General features: G+C 43.2%; 1 protein-coding gene across 3 annotated transcripts in view; it reads right to left on the minus strand.

The window, feature by feature from the left end:
- QRICH1 (glutamine rich 1) overlaps window positions 1-16804 on the minus strand; it is a 46984-nt gene that overhangs the window by 6155 nt on the left and 24025 nt on the right. For all 3 annotated transcript variants that reach the window (XM_075547331.1, XM_075547332.1, XM_075547333.1), the window contains 4 exons: window positions 10665-11696; window positions 3842-4019; window positions 3206-3360; window positions 49-163 (listed from right to left, as the gene is read on the minus strand). In XM_075547331.1, coding sequence (XP_075403446.1) covers window positions 49-163; window positions 3206-3360; window positions 3842-4019; window positions 10665-11696 — 1480 coding nt within the window. The remainder of the gene's footprint in view (window positions 1-48; window positions 164-3205; window positions 3361-3841; window positions 4020-10664; window positions 11697-16804) is intronic.

The following is a 16804-nucleotide window of genomic DNA, read 5'->3' on the forward strand; positions in this document are numbered from 1 at the left end:
CGACACACAGAGCACTCACACATCCAAAGACCCTGAAGGAAGACTTACCAAGCGGCGTGACCCGGGGCTGAACATCCTTCAGAACTTCATGCAGCCACTCCGTGAACCGAACATAGTACAGATCGGAGAAAATGTCATCCACTCGACCATTTTCAAAAAGATACTAAAGGGAAAACCCACAAAAGTTACAAAAGTTGGCAGTCTCCCTGGTAAGACTTTCAGGCCCAATAAAGCATTTTCTTCCTCCCCAGTACAACTTCTCCTCACACCCCCTCCCTCAACAAACACACACGTCCAGCATGGCACAACACGGACACTGCACCGATCATGTGGTCTGATTCTCACAACTCGGTCCAGGGTTAGGACAATGAGGCGGGCAGGTTTTGCGATGGCTTTTTTATCCAGCACAGGACAATGTCTGTGGTACCCAATAATGCGGAGCAGGCTATGGAGCCAAGAAGAGAAAGAGCGAAACAAACTGTGAGGCAGATTTTCCTCAGACCAGGCAACAGGGAGAGCCCCAAGCAGCAAGGGCTCTTCCACAATACCCGTGGGTTTCTCTAGAGCCGTCAAGCACTAAGAAACCGACACCTGCTTCCAGTCGAAATGAGTTCCTCCGTTACGTTTAACGTGGACACTGCTGCTGAGTCGGTGCTGACTCACAGAAGCCCTCTGAACAGCAAAATGAGAGCCGGCCCTGTCCTGACCCCCTTCCTACTTGCTGCAACGTTTAAGTCCATTGTTCCAGCCCCGGTGTCAGTCATCTTGTTCAAGTTCTTCCTCTTTTTAAGGAACCTTTAACTACGATGTCCTTTTCCAAGGGTTCGTGGTAACGCGCCCAAAATTCTAAGACAAACTCTCACCATCCTTGCTCCTCAGGGCCATTCTGGCTGTACTTCTCCCAAGACAGATTGATTTGTTTTTTCCCTAGAAATCCATGGTATACTCAATATTCTTCACCAACCCCCTAATGCAAAGGCATCACATTTTTTATTGTCCAGCTTCTACATTTGTCAGTTTTCACCTGTCACTCACACCTTAGTCCTCAAAGTAACATCTTTACTATTTGTCAAAGAGGGCTTTTGTAGCAGATTGGTCTTCCTTGGGTGTTGACTGTGGATCTATTGAAAATGAAGCCTTTGACGGTGTTAGTCTTTTACCATGGACCACGGGATGGACCACGGGTCCAGTTGTAAAAAGCCTGGCCTGTGTTCCGCTGCAATCCACAATAAAGGTTGGAGCCTTTGCTCCGTAACTCAGCAAGCAAGGTTGCGTCGTCCGCATATCAGATTGTTGGTGCAGCCTCCTCTAACCCTGATGCTGTAGCCTTCCTTTATATGTCCAGCTTCTTCAAGTATTTTCTTAGCATGATTTGAGTAAACATGGTAAAAGGATACAATCTTGACAAACACCCTCCCAGACCGTAATCCGTGCAGTATTTCTTGGTTTTTCAAACAACTTCCCTCTTGGTCTATATACAAGTTCTGTAGGAGCACATGGTGTTCTGGAATTTCCATTCTTCACAATGTTGCTCATTATTTGTTATGTCTTCCGGATTTCTCAGCTTAGATAAGTAAACAACGCCAGCATAGGGAAAAACATTTCAACGCGTCTTCTGTCAATTCCTGGGGCGTTCTTTGTCTTTCATCAATGCCGTCGAAGCATTTCTTCTTTCAATACTATTGATTCTTCCTTATTATGAGATCCTCCAGTAACGGCTGAGCACCAACCAATATCATTGGCGCAGTCACTGCGTATTTCTTCCACCTCCTCTTGATATTTCTTGCAGCATTCAATATTTTACCTTTACAACCCTTCCAGTTTTAGAATTTGTTCTTCAGTTCGGCTTGAGAAATGCTGAGAGTATTCTTCCCTTTTGATCTTCTTCTAACCACAAGTCTGCACATTTCATTCTAATACTTCCATGTTTTCAGAGCCATTCTTTCAGCTCATCATTTCTTCCATTTGCTTTAGGTACTTGACATTCACAAGAAAGTTTCCAAGTCTCTTCTGACATTCATTTTGTCTTTTTCTTTCTGTTTTTCTTTTTACTGACCATTTGCTTCAACTTAGGTTACTGATATTCTTACTACATTTACGTAGTCTATAGGCAGATGCTTTTTTAAAAAAAAAAATCATTTTATTGGGGGCACATAAAACTCATCACAATCCATCCATCCATCGTGTCAAGCACATTTGTACATTTGTTGCCGTCAACACTCAAAACATTTGCTTTCTACCTGAGCCCTTGATATCAGCTCCTCATTTTTGCCCCTTCCTCCTCTCCCCCTCCCTCATGAACCCTTGATAATTTATAAATTATTATTTTGCCATATCTTGCCCTATCTGACATCTCCCTTCACACACTTTTCTGTTTTCGTCCCCCAGGGAGGAGGCCACATGTAGATCCTTGTTATCGGTTCCCCCTTTCCAACCCACCCTCTGTCTATCCTCCCAGCATCGCCACTCACACCACTGGTCCTGAAGGGATCATCCACCCTGGATTCCCTGTGTTTCCAGTTCCTATCTGCACCAGTGTACATCCTCTGGTCTAGTCAGACTTGCAAGATAGAATTGGGGGGGGGGGCAGAAAGCATTTAGGAACTAGAGGAAAGTTGTAAGTTTCATCATTGCTACACTGTACCCTGATTGGCTCATCTCCTCCCCGAGACCCTTCTGTAAGGTGATATCCAGTTGCCTACAGATGGGCTTTGGATCTCTGCACTCACCCTCATTTATAATGATTGGCAGATGCTTTTAATTAGTTATTTTGTGTTAAAGCTGAAAAGAAAATGAAAAGGTCTACAAGGGGTTTTCAAAAAGTTCGTGAAAATACTTTATCACCTTTCAATTTAATTTTTCCAAGAACTTTCCAAAGTCTTCTACTCACGTCAGCACCAGATTTTTGTTGAATGATTTATTTTTAAGAAAACCTTGTTTTACTTGAACAAAAAGAACTGTGTTAAGGTAACAGAACAAGTAATTTAACAAAAGTTTCTCTAGCTGGTTACATTTTAGGTGACGCTTTATTTTTTTCTAAAGTAAACATGTAGATCTCCTGAAATTTAAATTATGTGAATTATAAAACTCATTAATGGAGCTGAAAGATCGACCTATTATAATCACCTGGCTGCCATGTTAATAACTTAGTCGACACCCAGTGGGAACACAGCTCTAACCCCTCCATGCCGAGGGCCACTTTTACCTTTTGAATACACAGGAAAATGTAGTAAAGCACATCTGGGTCGTACGGTTCACCTTCCCCATTTCGAGCTTCTCGTGTCATTAAACAGAGCCCATAATTCAACTCAGCCACAGCAGAGGAGATGAGATCTTCCTGGAATCGCAGCAGCTGGCGCCCTGCAACACAAGCCCCAAAGATGAACAGGGCTACTGCTAACTTTAAAATGAAAACAATGTGCTTTAAAGGCCGCCGCTTGGTTGGGAGTGCTAGGACAGCAATGGTCACTTACTTCTGTGATCCAAGGGGACAGTAATCCCAAATGTCCTAACCCCTGTTCCCACCTTACACATCCCCCAAAGCATGCAAGTGTATGAGCCTGACACTAAGGAAAAAGGGTGTTGAGTGCACCCAGTGTTCCCACCTCCTTCCAGCAACAGTGCTGCGTGTCAAGTCAGCTGGGCTGCCTCCAGGAACCCAGGGTCAGGTTAGCCTACTGTTTGCTTTGCACCCAGCATGCTGTTTCAGATCAGATGAGACTTCCTGATCAGTCCCCAAGAGAGGGGATACGGACCACTTTGCTGCCATTCAGTCCTCCTGTGAATTCAGCGCTATTGCATTCTGGACAGTCCCACCCCCTCCTCCCTCCCAAATACTCACTCCCAATAGGTGCCAGTCTGTTCTGAGCATCCTTCTCTAGCTCAGCGTTCTTGGTCTGGGCCCAGTTTTTCCATACTTCAAGCCCTTCTTCTGGCTTCAGGGAATTGGGAAGCAGAAGTTCTGGGGAAGGCTGTGGCTGTGTCTGTGGCTCAACTTCAGCAACCTGGACAGTTTGCGCCTAAGAGAGAGAAACCGTCACAATGTGTCGAGAGTGATTTGCATTAGGCTCTTCTGCAAAACGGCCAAACAACAAGCAAACAACAACTCCCTCCTTGTTGGCCTTCTGTTCAAGACACTTTGGAATTCTAGTCCTAAATCCATGTAAACAAGAGCAGAGCTGCAGTGGAGCAGAGCAGTGACGCTCAGCTGCCTGCACTTCAGAATCTCCAGTTCACAAATAGCAATTTCCAAGGACCGTCTCAGAGTTTCTGGGGTCAACTGAAGGTGCTAAGTTTTCTTACAAATTCCCCACGTAATAAAACAGAACCAAACCTCACTTTGTATGTAACAACTAATTCAAGATGGATTAGAGACCTAATGTAAACCCTAGCAGATCCATAAAAAATAGAGAGAAACTTAAGGACCCTAATAAATGACATAAACACACTATCACACTCAAAACACACAGCAGAAAATAAGAGGTGACTTGGGCCTCTTAAAAATAAAAAAACTCAATATGCTTTAAAAGCTTTCACCTAAAGGGTAAAAAGAAAAGCCACAGACTAAGCAAAAAAAGGCTTGGCAATGACACGACACAAGGGGAGAATGCCTAAAAACTACTGAAAATGCCAACACGTCCGTCATGAAGAAACATAAGTAACAATGGACATGAACAGACAGTTCACCACAGACAACAACTAGAAGGCCAACAAACATGAGTAAATACCCACCCATCACTAACCACCCTAGAGATGCAAATCAAAATGAGATACCATCTCACTGCAGGACTGATAACAAAGTTCAAAAAAGCAGAAAACAATCCATGCTGGAGAGGATAAGGAACAACTGACACCTCCGTACACTGCCAGCGAGTCTGGGAAACAGTACAACCACTGTGGACAGCAATGGGAATAGAAATACTGTGTGACCCAGCAGTAGCGCTACTTGGCACTTGACCTAGGGAAAACACCCCCCACCCTACTCCCAACAGCATGAAGATGGAAACCATCTAGCTGCCCATCCACGGGAGAACAGGTGAAAAAAAAACTTGGTAAACTCCCAGCCATCAAGTCGAGTGACATTCACAGCAACCCAACAGGACAGAGCAGAACTGCTCCCGTGGGATTCCGTGACTGCAAATCTCTACAGGGTAGAAAGCCAAATCTTTCTACCGACATACCTAGAGACAAACAATGACACTGTGGAACACTCACGACATGGATGAATTTGGAGGATATGATGTGACGTCAGTCAATCAAAAAAGGACAAATATTATATATGAAACCACTGTTGAGAAAAAAATTTCAAGAAAAGGTTTTCATACCAAAGGAAACAGACTGTTGGAGCAGAAGTCAGGCAAGAGCAGCAGTTCTCAGCCTGTTGATCGAGACCCCTTGGGGGGGGGGTGTCGAATAACCCTTTCACAGGGGTCGCCTGATTCATAACAGTAGCAAAATAACAGTGAAGTAGCAACGACAATAATTTTGTGGTTGGAGGGGGTCACCACAACATCACCACATGAGGAACTGTGTGGAAGAGTCTCCGCATTGGGAGGGCTGGGAACCGCTGAGCTAGAGGATAAATAAGTGTTACTGGGAATGAAGGAGAAGATAACATCCTGCACGAGGGAAATGAGGGAAAAGGCAGGGCAAGCCACTGGGAGGTTAGGTAAGTTGTTGAACCATCTGATCCACAATGAAGTTACAATAAAACCTTCCAAGTAAAAAGGTAATTTAATGTTTAGTTGTTTTGGAGAATTACTGGTCGAAAATCACTATCAAAACTTAAATATATAAACCACTTGTGAATTTTATTAAAATCCAAATTATGTTTCAAAAGGTCTCAGATAGAAAGAACCTAAGATTCTGCATTTCGAACAAGTTCCCAGGTAGGGCTGAAACCACAGCATGTATCCAAAGTAGGAGTTCTTAGGCCGAATGCACCTCAAAATTATCTGGGCCACTTTGAAAAGTACCCATGCCTGGGCCCCATCCTTGGAGATTCTCATTTCATTGGTCTAAAGCGGGGCCCTGGCATCAGTATTTTTTAAAGCTCCCAAGGAGATTCTACAGTCAATATGGTCTGTCAATCAGAATTAAACTCAAGTGTTAATGGGTTCAGTTTGGGGGTTTTTCCAAACAGACTACAAAGTAGAAATTAAACAACATGTTAACCATAATTAAGACATGACTCTCATATAGTTAAACACGCACACACACACACAATGTAGCAAAAATATAAACAATTATACAGATTAACTTGATTTCTCATCTAACAAACTATAATAAAGGTAAGAGAGGTGACCATATGAATAATTTCCCAATTCTTCCCACTTCTCTGTTTTCTATCATGTCCACGATAGAAGGATAATTCACAAATGCTCTTCTTCCAATGAAATCTCCAGTAAACAGGCAAGAAAGTGTGTTCAAGACCTGAGTAGGCAGAAAACAGGTAGAAAAACAAGTCTATCTTCACGAATCCTGTGTTTGCAAATTCATCTATCCATTAAATCACTTTTAGATTTATGGCACTTTCATGGCTATTCGAGGACATGCAAAAAATTTTAGTTGCATGACATGCATGGTTCCAACTGAAGTGGAATAAGGCAGTACTCACTCCCCTGCTGGTTTTAGTGCTCATATTGCAAATAAATATCCTCTGGGAGGTCTATTCAGGGCTGCATTTTTGTTTTGCTGGTGATTTTACTGTTTAAAATGGCCCAAGTGTAGTGCTGAAGTGCAGTCTTGTGTTGCTCAGTGAAAAATGACTGGCTTGTCTCTATGGAGAAAATGCTGTGAGTTCAGTATGAGCTAATCAACAAGATATATTAAACAAGCAGTTTATTTAAATGAAAACACTGCACATGGCTGTGGTTTGGGTGCATAGGTGGTGCGAATGGCGAATCTGCTTATGTCTAACGGCAGGCTGCTTCCCACGTCCACTTAAAGGTACCTTGGGCAAAAGGCCTGTTGATTGACTTCTGAAAATCTGTCATTTTAGACAGAAATGCAGCTAAGCACCTCTAGACACTGGATCTTTGATAAAGAACTAAAACATTACATGGGGAAGAGATAGCCTTTTCAATAAATGGTGCTGGAAAAACGGAATCTCTACCTGTGAAAGAATGAAACAGAACCCGTACCTAACATCACGTACAAAAAATGAACTCAAGACGGATTAAAGACCTAAACATCAGCCCTAGAACCTTAACGATCACAAGTGAAAAAGCTAGGCACCAACTTTAGGGCCCTAACACAAGGCATCAATAGCCTCCGCTTCCCCTCCCATCCTAAACAAGACCCACGCTGCAGAAAACACGGAAGACGGGACCTTCTAACACGACGACCTCTCCAAGAGTGAGGAGAACGCACAGTTTGGGAAAAGGTATTGGCAACGACATAGCAGATAAAGGGCTCATTAAAACAAAATTTTAAAGAGGGAGAACTGAGTTGCCATATATCTTTAAGGAAGGTGCTTAGACTTCAAGAGTGCTGAGAAACAAGAAATTAATTCCAAACATGCAAAAGCTTTAGCTTTCCTTCATCATTGAATGGTGTGTCAAGGTTCTTACTATGGGCAGGAATATACAAAGACATGAAGCCAGTGTCTGTGGCAAAGAGCAGACTCAACTGACAGTGATGACAAAAGTTATTTTAAAAACCCGTGGGTACAAGTTTTCTCAGTTTTACTGGCCTTCTAGAAATCACAAAACGAAAGGCCTCACTTTCCAGAGTTCTATTGTCTCCTAATCACCACAATCCTCTCAGACACCTATTACAGGCCCCCAAAGGCAGCCAAATTCAGGGCCAGTGGACAAAATAGCACCCAAGAACTCTCAAACAGCAAGTGGAGCTAAGCAGATAATACTTATGAGCGTTTTGGGAATAAAGAGCAGAGAAGTGGGGCAATAGCTGGAGGTAGAGGCGAGCACTACTCATCTCAGAAAAAATTAATCAATTTTTTCTCTATTATTTGGCTTTAAAAACAAGAGATACTAAAGCGTTCATAAAGATGACCCTACTGTATTATGACCCCAATGCTGCCTTTCACTTCGGGCTAGGCAGGGATCATGTATACAGGAACAAAGGTCAGATAAACCCCTCAGGTACAGAAATGGGAGTAGTGATACCAGGAGGGTAGGGGGAAGGTGGGATTAGGAGGGGAGGAAGGGGGAACCAACCGCAATGATAAACACCCCCCCAAAAAACACACACACACACACGCACACACACCCTCCCCCCCAATGGGAACAAACAACAGAAACCGTGGGGGAAGGGAGACATTGGTCGGTGTAAGACATGAAAAATAATAACTTATAATTTATCAAGGGATCATGAGGGTGGGGCAGAGGGTAAAGAGGAGCTGATACCTAGGGCTCAAATAGAAAGTAAATGTTTAGAAAATAATGCTGGCAATGTATATACAAATATGCTTGATAAATTGATGTACAGATTGTTTATAAGAGCTGTAAGAGCCCCCCATGAAATGATCTTAGGGGAAAAAAAGAGAAAGAAATGATCCTCTGCCCATGCCAGGTGAAAGAGCAAAACACATGGTCACCAGCTTTCCCTATGGCTCAGCCCATAAAGCCTGTCTGTCAGGGGACGCAGGGATTGTGAGAAGGGGCTGTGAGTGTTCACAGGTGGCAGGCTCATCTCCTCCCACCTCGCACGGGGGCGCATACGGAAGGGCAGGGGGGTGTCAGTGGTACACGCGGATAAACTCATCTTGCCCTCCTGATGAGTATTCTCTATTTCTTTTTAACAATAATATTAGACAGAAGTCACTAAAAGACATTCTCAAAGGAGACACTCACTGCCTCCCAATGGAGGGCCCAGACATGCAAATTAAACACAGAAACATGAACACCAAGAGTCCTGACTTGGGATTAACCCATCAGACCCAGGGAAGACCAGATAAACTCCATCCCAATGGACAAAACCTGAGCACAGAGCGACATTACCATTCTCCTGTTGCTCCCTCGCCAATCAGCCCACCCCACTGCAGACTTCTAGAAAGATTTTCCACCACAGGTCAGATCAGGCTTAGCTCTTCCCTTTGTGAAGACAAACCAACAACCTGCTCTCCCAGCCCCCCCCCCCCCCCACCAATCTTCCATCCCTGCTCCTCTCCCAATCACCCCCTTATGCCATGTGCATCTCGCTGTCCCTGGACTCTGTATTTAAACTGGAGTTCCCACTTTCACTTTTCTACTGTAAACTTTCCCCACAGTATGTCTCTACTGACTCTTTAACCTAGAATGGTCTCCAAATTCCTACAGGTCTTACCTTATTGAGGGAACGTTGACTCTAAGGCGTCTTATTATGAAGCTTGAAGTTTAGGTATTTAGCAGGTCACTAACAAATCTGGTACCCCATATGAAAAACTGTTGCTTTCATGAACCCGTCGGACAGCCTGAGTTCACAGTCGGGTCTGTCCTCTAGCAGGGCCTTGTTTGTGCCAGCGCTCTCTCACATCCATTCCCAGGACCTGCTGCCCGCTGAGGCACACCACCTTCAGCAATCTCATGAGAGATCAGAGGCCCTCCACCCCATTCTAAAAGTTTGTTGGGCGAGGGCTCTTGGTAGATAAGATTCACAATTAGAAAAGACAAAGGAGCCAAGCAATTTTAAAATTTAAACCCAATTCTATCTTTATAGTTTTTATATAAGCTTCAAATTATTTCAAAATAAAATTTGGGGGGTGGGATGGGGAATTTCAACATCCCTAACAGAAGACTGGATTAACCGAGGCTTCTGTTGACAACAAGGTACTAAGCTGCTAACCTCACGGCTGGCTGCCTCATTTTGGTGCCCAGCAAAACTTTTGAGAACCTGCTTTTGTCAGGGTCACAGCCAACAACCCCCTCTGGAGCAGTGCTGCTCTAACACATGACAAAGGGCTTTGCTTTTATTTACTTCCTCACTCCTAACCCCTTCAATTTTCAAGGAACACAAAAACATTTCTGAGAGATCTGGCTGCATATGTGGCTTTTTCAAGGCTCCCACTTTTATGTAATCACTTTTAAGAGGGTCACCAGGGGCTCTCCTTGTTCCTGCACTACCTTCAGAGATAAGGAGCTCTGCGGATGTAGTGGGCTATACACTGAACTGCTAACCACAAGGTCAGCAGTCGAAACCACCAGTAGCAGGAGAAAGATGAGGCTGTCTACTTTGAAAAAACAGTCTCAGAAACCCAAAGTAGTTCTAGCTTGCTCTATGTGGTCGGTATGATTAAAAATTGACTTGATAACAGTGAGAGAGATCTCTACAAATAATAACTCGACAAGGAATAATCTCACCTCTCCACTGTGAAGATTTAGTCTGCACCACTGTACAGAAATAGCTCTTGAGGTATAGACAATACCTGGGATGTCCCATTCACCTCTTACCTGGAATGTCACTGATCCTAAAAGACACCAAGAAACACCCAGGTACCACCTACCCTCAAAACTCTGGTCCCAAGCACTTCACTGGTCATTGATCTCTAGTTATGAGGCCAGAGCTCCTGACTGCTGCACAGCTTTCCCCTCCTTGCCCAACTCCTTAAAACAGTCAATACGATAGCACTACAAGGCCACCAGCACACCATAAAACAGTACAGCAGCACCAGAGGCGGCCCGGTCCTGGGGGAGCAGGCTGCCCTGCAGACTAGTCTCACTTACTGAACAAGTAACCTGTAGCTGCTGCTGCTGTTGCTGCGGAGGTGGCGTCTGTTCCTGGGGAGCTTGCTGCTGCGGCTGCTGCTGGGGGTCCCATATATGCACAGTCTGAGCTGTATTCTGGTACGTGCCTGCCACGGCCTGCACAGCCACTGGAATGTGGATGTTGCCATTCATAAACTGTGCTGGAAAGAGAGAGTTTGCGAGGGTCTGCACTACCTCTTCATGAGAGTTTTTCACTACAGATGTGGTGCCCACCATCTTCTCCTTGTCATCCTCCAGCTTTACAGCTGCCAGGGCCGTGGGTGAGCCACTGACATGCACTGCGTTGTAGGCTTCCTGGGGAATGGCAATGTGAGTAATACTCTGCTGCTGAGGGTCTCCCCGTGGCTGGGCAGAGTAAACAGGGATGGTCCAGGTTTCTCCTGTAGGGCTAGTAATGGTCCCAGTGGCACTGTACAGATGGGCACTGTCTACTGTCAGCAAGTCTGGCCTCAAAGACACGTAACTCTGCTGCTGGCCTTGTGGAATGGCCAGCACAGTGGCCACTGGCTGCCCTGAGATGGCGTAGGACACAGTGATGGGCATATCCACTTTGCGTTTCTTCACTGGCTGCAGGACACTAGCTGTGCCTACCCGTCGCTCCCCTTCCCGAGGTGAGCCTTGCTGAGATGGTGGTGGGGAAAGGGCACCCACGGTCTGAATTTGGATCTGTTGGCCCCCAGCAAGAGACTGTCCAGCTACCAGCTGAGCTTGGATTTGTTGATGTGGGATGTGCTCTTCTGGGATCTCTGCAGCCTGGATCTGCTGGGCTGCCTGGACGTGCTGCACCTGGAACTGGGCAGCCTGTAGTTGTGAGGGGCTAGGGCTCTGCAGAGACGGGGTCTGGATGGAGGGAGCTGCTGGCTGCGGTGCCTGGCCCTGGATCTGCACCTGGACTTGGATGGGCTGTTCAGCAGGTTGGTGAACGGAGAGCTGTGGTGAGAGCTGCTGAGCCGAGACCTGCTGCGGAGACTGCTGTACCTGCACCTGTACCTGCAGGAACAAGATTTGTCAATGAGTCAGGCAGCATTGTAAACACAGCCTAAGAAGACACGTGTGGCAGGGCCCCAGGCAATGTGAGGATGATGGCACATGGCACCCTTGATCACCAAACTTAAGCCCTCACTGCCATGGAGGCCATTAGGGCTCACAGAACTGTCTCTGTGGTCTGTTTCCAAGGATATCCATCTTTATGTGAGAAGCGACTGCCAGATCCAAGGCTTGCTTTCATGGGCAGCAAGCTCTAGCAGCACACTGCACTCAGTGTGACATACATCCACCCCAGGGTAAGCCCCACACTCACTCCAATGGCGCTCAGAAAGGAAACAAAACTTCTTTTTTTAAACTCATCTTTAAAATGACTCCTTGGTCTAGTTTGTCACAGCAGTACCAAAAGTTTACCTTATAAATTTAGGTGTATGCTCGAAAATATCTCACCCACAGGGGACAGGTCATAAACCATGGGAGCCTGTAAGATCATAAAGACAAATCCACTGTGGACATTATTTCCCAGCCACCCAACGTTCTCCAAACCCCCCCCTCCCCTGTCCACTCATAATTACTGACAAACACTGCAGACACACAATTCTGAACTGTCCTTCGGCCCAATGCTGCCACTAAAATTAGAGCATGAAAAAAAAAATAGAACTGTTGCATGATTCTATAGAGTGATTTAATTAAGCACTTAATTAAGGTACTTTTGACTTAATAAGGTTATTAAAAAAAGAAAATGATGGTGACTTAAATCTAAGGCAAGTTACTATATATTTTCTGGATCATGCCTTTCTAATAATAAGGCAGCTCCTGTCTTCATGTTGTTACTTCAGCACGTGAAGCAAGCAGAAAAGATGCCGCGCATGGAATGCAATACATTTCCTCTCCGACACACTCATCTACATTACCCTGACCACAGCAGGAAATCAGGAAGTGGAAAGCAAGGCGGCAGAGGAGTGACTAGTGGATTTTCACTCAAAGAACAAGCACAATATACCTTTGGTGGCAAATTGCATAACCCCCTTGTGCGTTTGAGCTTCCCATGCTTCCATTTCTAAATGCATTGAGTGTTGAAAAATACAGTGTACCTTTTGTTGTATGTAACAACAAAGAGGGTATGTTTCAAAAGATCATTAAGAATGGTGGGGGACAACTGGATACTCCACTCCCTCTCTTGCACATCACATGAAAAAACTAACTGAAAATGAACTATGCCCTAAATGGAAGAGCTAGAACTACAAATATCTTAGACAAAATATAGAAGTGAATCTTCAGGGATATGTGTTAGGCAATGGTTTCTTAGATATGATACTAAACATACAAGTGATAAATGGGGAAAATCTGGACTTCATCAAGATTCCAATGTGTGCTTCAACGAACACCCCATACTCCATAAAGAAATGGAAAAGCCAGCCTGTGGCCTGGGGATGTACAAGTGCAGATCCTAGATCTGCAAAGGGACGGTCTCGATTCCAAAGGACTCTTAAAATACACGAATAACAAGGCAAAGAACCCGACACGAAGAGGGATAAAACCTGATGAGAGATCTCTCTCCAGAGATGATATACAAACGGCAAGAAAGCACACGGCATCGTTAATCACCAAACTTAAAAAAAATAACAAACCCCACCTCACTGCCATGGAGACCACCAGGACTCACAGCAAACCCTCGGGACAGAGCAGAAGGGCCCCGTGGGGTTCCCAGGCTACCCTTCTTTATGGGTTAGGAAGCTTCATCTTTCCACAGGTCAGCGGGTGGTTTCAAACTGTGGCTCTTACAGCTAGCCCAACACATAACACACCTAACTACAGCACCAGAGCTCCTCCACTCATCACCAGACACCTGCAAACCAAACCACACAACTATCCACTTCACACCTACCCATCGGGATGTCTGTAATTTTAAAATGACAGATAATATTAGTGGCAGGTATATGAAGATATTGGAACCCTTATACATTGCTGGTTGGAATGTTAAAACAGTGCTTGCAGCTGTTTGGGAAAATAGTCTGGCAGTTAATTAATTAGTTCTTCAAAAAGTTAAACAGATGAGAGGGCCTCAAAAAGTTCTTGGGAAAATTCCCTTTTCCACAAATGTTTGAAGCTGCCTCATCTACTCTGAAGAAATAAAAATTTATGTTCACACAAAAAACTTGTACCCAAATACGAATAGCCACATTCTGAATAGCCCCAACATAAAAACAAATCAAATGTCTACAAGCTGGTGAATGGATAAATACATATACAGTAAACTAAGAATATGTGTGGGTAGACACACACAGGGGAATATTATTTGGAAATAAAAATGGAAAGTCATTCTTTACTTAAAAAAAACTTATTATTTTACTCTTTCCAACATGAAAAAATTTTAATTGATATAGTAATATGTACATAACTATGGATATACTAAAAGTCATTTAATTGTACAAGTCAAATGAATAAATTATATGGTATGTGAATTACGTCTCAAAATAGAATTTTAAAAAACAGATAACCAAAGAAGTAGTATGCAGAGTAAAGGCTCGGAGATCACACACTAGTTTTGAGGTGTGAGTTCATGAGCAAATCCCTTAACTTTTAAGCCTTCATTTAAAAGACTAGGTATTTTTATAGAAAATGACTATGTTTCCCCCAAAACAAAAACATATGAGTGGAAAGGTTACATTTTTAAGATCTCCTAGTGGTTGACCCAACAAAAGCCAGCCAGAATATATTATCTACTTCTGTATGTAAGTGATGTTACCAGTCCCTGTAAACTCCACTGTACACGAGAGAGAAAGAGAGAGAGAGAGAGAGAGAGAGAGAAGGCAAATGACACCTTAGCCTTATAATAGACACAGGTTTTACCAGGAGCTCCCTGTACGGACCTTGGGCATGCCAGGGGATTCCTGAACTACACTATAAAAACCACTGCTGCAGAGTTAAATACACAGTATGTTTTATACTTGTGACTCATGATATACTGGAGTTATGACAAAAGACACAACTGCTCTTTCTGGGGGGGTCTAGCTTTCCATTGTATTTATTACATATATATTTTTAACTGCAGCATGAAATTTGCTGATGTCATCATTCTTTAAGTCTTTATATATCCAAACCCCAAAGACAAATAACAATTGGATTTATACAGATACTGATAGAAGGCAGTAATAATGACACTCAAAAAAGGCATTCAAAATGTCATTAGTTGAGGACTACCATATAAAAAATACAGTACTTTTTTCCAACTGTAACTTCTATCACCGAATCCTAGCAAATGAGGTAAGAATTTAATATAGCTCTTCTGATTGGTTTCTCTTATAAATTACCAAAAAATTACCAACATTCAAGTTTCATAATAATTAAATAGCTGCTATATCAACAGAAACACTTAGAGGAGTCAGAACTTCCCAGACTAAATCTTAATTGGGAATATCATTCTAGAAACAATAGACAAGTAATTTGGTGTTGTTTTAAATGGAAAGTAATTAGAAAAGGCTCACATTCAAAATAAGGAGAGAGTTAAAAGTATTTTATGAAATGTCCTAACTAATGTCATTACACGCATCCTTCACTTCCTGACATGGTTAGGTTCCAAAGATGAGGTTGTTATGTGAAAATGGAAGATGAGAACATCAATGTATAATTGCCAAATTACACCATTCCGCAACTGCCAAACCACTATAAATCATGGCCCAGCCAAAATGACACATAACCTTAACCATCACAGCCAGAGTTGTTCTTACCTAACACTTTGGCATTCATTACTGCCAGGCATGTCATTAATGCAAAAATAAATGTTTTTCTCCTACTACCATAAATGTAAGAAACTATGGGGTTCCCCAATAAAATGATTTTAAAAAAACCCCAACTACTATGGGTTAAGTGTGTTACCACTCCTCAATTTCTTATTATTTATATAGAAGCATAACTTTTTTTTTCTGGTTAGATAATTACTTTAAGTCATGGTGAGAATTTGAAGATAACTTGAAATTAAGAGGAAATAAAATTGAAGCAAATTGAAGAAACTGATTTTCTATAGAATAATTATTTCTTCAAAATTAGGGCAGTTCTTTAAAGATCCCATTAAAGCGTTTTGGTTGTTTGTTTTTTTAAGAAAAAAATTCTTTGATTTTCTAGACCCTGGCAACAATAAGTCTAAACTTAAGGTAATTCTAGAGATAGAAAAGGGGAAAAGATGAACTATAAAAATCTAGTGTCCGAGAAATGTTGTACATCAACTGGGAGGGATGGGTTTTCCTGTAGAGTTAACTTTGGTTTCTTTCAAAAAGCTCCATTCCAGCCCTTCCTTGAAGGCATCATAGGTTCTGCATTGGTCGACTAACCACAGGAACAGTAGGTGGAGCTCTCCCTCGGAAACTTGTACTGTCCAAGAGGGTTGCTATAAATTCAAATCAACCCGACTAGAGTTTTTAGTTGGATCGATTCCTCAAAAACAAAATATATTGAGGTAAAGTTAAGAAGCTCATGAAAAACGACGTCCTCTTTCAGCTCCACACCTCCAGAAGCCCCCTTGGTGAATGGGTCACACCATGGACAACTATCCACAAGCTTATCAGCTAGGACCCGCCCACCCCTCCAAGGAGGAGGAGACTCTCCCCTCTCAACGTTTCCGTTTCAGAACTCCAGGGAGAGTTCTGCTGTTCCACAGCACAATGGCAGTGAGTTCAGTTTGGCACACGTAGATCATGACTTTCTCACGAATTTTTTTCTTTCTTTTCCAATGACTAGAAGAGAGAGTACAAGCTGCTATATTGCTGCTCTGTGTTCATTTTGTTGAGTTACACATGGCAAAACACACCGTGGCTCAACAGTTTCTACAGACAATTCACCCAGTACACAGCTGTGCAACCATTTTCACCCTCTTCCGAGTCGACCCGCCCACATTAAACACGAAATCACCGTCCCTTAAGAATCCCATCTATGCTTCTTTGAGTTGTTGTAAATCTGATCCAGTATAGATAGTTCATAAGGCAGATTTTTTTACTTAGCTAAACTATTCAGTTTTAAGAAGGCTTCGGAAATTATTTTGGGTTTAAAGTTTAGAGATCACCTCAAATTAATGGTGTCAGGGGTTGTGACCCTCCATGGATTCAGAAATACTAGGT

Source organism: Tenrec ecaudatus, chromosome 4 (genome assembly GCF_050624435.1).
Source record: "Tenrec ecaudatus isolate mTenEca1 chromosome 4, mTenEca1.hap1, whole genome shotgun sequence".
Taxonomy (NCBI): Eukaryota; Metazoa; Chordata; class Mammalia; order Afrosoricida; family Tenrecidae; genus Tenrec; species Tenrec ecaudatus.